Consider the following 4,016-nt stretch of genomic DNA (forward strand, 5'->3'; position numbering starts at 1 on the left):
ATTTAAAATGATCATAAGAACTCAGATAGTGTAAAAAAAAAAAAATGAGCACCTTATCAACACTTTGCAGAATAAATGTTGATGCTCAGCTATTGATCAAATTCACATATTTTTTATTAAATAATCAAATAATATACACACAGGTGACACCAACTTTGTATCTTCTCGATTTCTCATGACCCTGCCCTAGGTGCTGTTTACCTTTGGTGATGCAGCTACTGCTGGTATAGGGACCACGCACTTGGTTGTCTTGTCAGCTGATCTGTTCCATCAGATTCATCAACAATATGAAACCTAAAAATCAAACAAGTTTTTCTGGATTCCTTCTCCTGGCACTGACAGAGGATCCGGAACTGCAACCCCTTCTCTTTGCCCTGTTTCTGTTCATATATCTGGTCATTGTCCTGGGGAACCTGCTCATCATCCTGGCTGTCAGCTCTGACCCTCACCTCCACACCCCCATGTATTTCTTTCTTGCCAATCTGTCCTTCACTGACATCTGTTTCAGCACCACCACGATCCCAAGCATGCTGGTGAATCTCCAAACACAGAATCAGAGCATCACGTATGCAGGCTGCCTCACCCAGGTCTGCTTTGTCTTGGTTTTTGCTAGTTTGGAAAGTTTTCTCCTGGGAGTAATGGCCTATGACCGCTACGTCGCCATTTGTCACCCACTGACATACACAGCCATCATGAACCCCCGCCTCTGTGGTCTGCTGATTCTACTCTCCTTGTCCGTTACCACTGTGGATGCCTTGATCCACAGTCTGATAGTGTTGAACCTGTCTTTCTGCTCAGACCGGACAATCCCCTACTTTTTCTGTGAAGCTTTTCAGATCATCAAGATTGCCTCTTCTGATACCCTCCTCAATAGCATCTTCTTATATTTGGCAGCTACCATACTAGGTGGTGTTCCTCTCTCTGGAATCATTTTCTCTTATACTCAAATTGTCTCCTCCATTTTGAGAATGCCTTCAGCAGGTGGAAAGTATAAGGCTTTCTCCACCTGTGGGTCCCACCTCTCAGTTGTTTCCTTGTTCTATGGGACAGGCTTAGGTACGTGTGTTAGTGCCGCATTTACACACTCTTCCAGGAAGACTGCAGTGGCTTCAGTGACGTACACTGTGGTCACTCCCATGATGAACCCCTTCATCTACAGCCTGAGAAACAGGGACATGAAGGGAGCTTTGAAGAACATTTTCAAGTGCATACCTGCTTTTCCGTGATTAAATTATCTGCTTTGGGCCTGGATTTCTAGTTTGCATCAAAGCGAAAAAATACTTATGAGCTAGAATCCCCGACTCTCCTATAACCAGGTTTTCTAAAATGACAAAATAACATAATGGCTAAGCAGCTAAGAAATCAAATGACACATGGCATTGGGCAAATCTGCTGCAAAAGACCTCTTTAAAGTGTTGAAAAGCAAAGATATTACCTTGAAGACTAAGATGCACCTGACCCAAGCCATGGTGTTTTCAGTCCCCTCCTATGCATGTGAAAGCAGGACAATGAATAAGGAAGACCAAAGAAGAATCAATGCCTTTGAACTGTGTTGTTGGAGAAGAATATTGACTATATCATGGACTACCAAAAGAAGGAACAAATCTGTCTTGGAAGAAGTACAATCAGAATGCTCCTTAGAAGCAAGGATAGCGAGACTACGTCTCACACACTTTGAATATGTTATCAGGAGAGATCAGTCTCTCGGGAAGGACAGCATGCTTGGTAAAGTAGCGGGTCAACAAAAATGAGGAAGACCCTCAATGAGATGGACTGACACAGTGACTATCACAATGGACTTAAGCATACCAAGGATTGTGAGGATGACTCAGGACCAGGCCATGTTTTGTTCTGTTGTACATAGGGTAGCTATGAGTCTGAACTACTCAATGGCTCCTAACAATGACAATAACAAGTGCAATTCAATTTGGGATTGGACCCTGACTCTGCTCCTTGTGTAACCTCGGTTTCTTTCTTTTTTTTTCGGTCAAGTTCTATAGAAGCAGTGCCTGAGGCAGGTGTTTTGTTATGTGACTTTGGGGGGCAGCAGAAGGGAAGTGGGTGGAGGTGAGGGGGGCCGGAAAAAGGAAAAAGTAAGGCTGTAGGAATAGCCAGAGACTAGCTTCAGTTTGATCCCATGGCTAGAGCCATGTGAATGGAAACCTAGAGTTAGTCCCAATGTGAGAGATGGGAGCTTACTTTTCATGCCCCGATTAGTAGTTACTGAGACATGTCACTGGTAAACTGTATGTGTCCAGGGTAACATCAGCATTCACTGTATTCAGTTTCATTATGTATAAAATGATCAAAATTAGATGGTCTCAGGACTTCAGAAGATTGTGAAATACCTGAACCTTTTCGGTAAGAAAGGCTTCGGTTCTAATAAGAAAATATAAACTCTACCCTAACATGCTTTCATTACAAGGACTTCATTACAAGGACTTGAGAGTTAGAGAACGTACAAAAACAGGAGAGTAGGGCTTCATTCAGTCTCCTACAAGGTGGCTCCATCCTAGGATGGCTGGAACAGATCCAGGCATCATATCCACACATGATGCTCCGAGACGCAAAACTGACCTTCTCTGGGCCTATTGTTAATAGAGGTCTATTGTTAATAGACGTTTCCATGGAGTCATACAGAAGACATCTCCTCCTGTCTCATCACTTTGAATAGCATCATACATCCCTTCCTCGTCAAATTTCTGGTATGGGGAAAAGCAAGTACTATGACAGGCTCAGACTGACCATGCAGATTGTATTTCCTGTTGGGAAGTGAATCCCTGCAACCACTAAAATCACTTAATACAATGGCTGGCACATAATTCTCAATACAATCCAACTGGGATCATTGTGTTCTACACGTTACCATTATTTATAAGGCTTGTTATTCCTTTCTCTCAAACACTTCTACCACTTGATTCAGCAGTTTTATTAGTTTACCTTTAATGTAATATCTTTCAGTAGGTTTTACTAGTCTTAATAATATAATCAAATGAATAATTATTCAGTAGGCTGGATAGGGTTGATAGTTGTCATGGATTGAATTGTGTCCCCTCAAAATATCTGTCAACTTGGCTAGGTCATGTTTCCCAGTATTGTATGATTATCTACCATTTTGTCATCTAAAGTGATTTTCCTATGTGTTGTAAATCCTATTAATATGATGTTCATGAGAGAGATTAGGAGCAGTTACATTAGATAGTGCCTTAATCCAATCTCTTTTTATTTTTTTTAATAATTTTTATTCTGCTTTAAGTGAAAGTTTACAAATCAAGTCAGTCTGTCACATATAAGCTTATATACACCTTACTCCATACTCCCACTTACTCTCCCCCTAAAGAGTCAGCCCTTCCAGTCTCTCCTTTCATGACAATTTTGCCAGTTTCTAACCCTCTCTACCCTTCTATCTCCCCTCCAGACAGGAGATGCCAACACAACCTCAAGTGTCCACCTGATACAAGTAGCTCACTCCTCATCAGCATCTCTCTCCAACCTATTGTCCAGTCCCTTCCATGTCTGATGAGTTGTCTTCGGGAATGATTCCTGTCCTGGGCCAACAGAAGGTTTGGGGACCATGACCGCCGGGATTCCTCTAGTCTCAGTCAGACCATTAAGTCTGGTCTTTTTATGAGAATTTGGGTTCTGCATCCCACTGATCTCCTGCTCCCTCAGGGGTTCTCTGTTGTGCTCCCTGTCAGGGCAGTCATCGGTTGTGGCCGGGCACCATCTAGTTCTTCTGGTTTCAGGATGATGTAAGTCTCTGGTTCATGTGGCCCTTTCTGTCTTTTGGGCTCATAGTTATTGAGTTACCTTGGTGTTCTTCATTCTCCTTTGATCCAGGTAGGTTGAGACCAACTGATGCATCTTAGATGGCCGCTTGTTAGCATTTAAGACCCCAGACGCCACATTTCAAAGTGGGATACAGAATGTTTTCATAATAGAGTTATTTTGCCAATTGACTTAGAAGTCACATTAAGCCATAGTCCCCAAGCCCCGCCCTTGCTTTGCTGACCTTC

At 42.6% G+C, this 4,016-nt stretch overlaps 1 protein-coding gene across 1 annotated transcript; it reads left to right on the forward strand.

Annotated features, from left to right (window-relative positions):
* Nucleotides 1-211: 211 nt before the first annotated feature.
* Nucleotides 212-1,415, forward strand: LOC135230618 (olfactory receptor 7G2-like). The gene has a single exon (XM_064280549.1). The coding sequence runs from the start codon at nucleotides 288-290 to the stop codon at nucleotides 1,224-1,226; it is 939 nt and encodes a 312-aa protein (XP_064136619.1). The 5' UTR covers nucleotides 212-287; the 3' UTR covers nucleotides 1,227-1,415.
* Nucleotides 1,416-4,016: the final 2,601 nt, after the last annotated feature.

The sequence above is a fragment of the Loxodonta africana genome, chromosome 3 (genome assembly GCF_030014295.1).
Source record: "Loxodonta africana isolate mLoxAfr1 chromosome 3, mLoxAfr1.hap2, whole genome shotgun sequence".
Lineage (NCBI taxonomy): Eukaryota > Metazoa > Chordata > Mammalia > Proboscidea > Elephantidae > Loxodonta > Loxodonta africana.

What these genes read in the sequence shown, in the direction of transcription:
- LOC135230618 (XM_064280549.1), top strand. Translation starts at nt 288, where the DNA reads ATGAAACCTAAAAATCAAACAAGTTTTTCTGGATTCCTTCTCCTGGCA.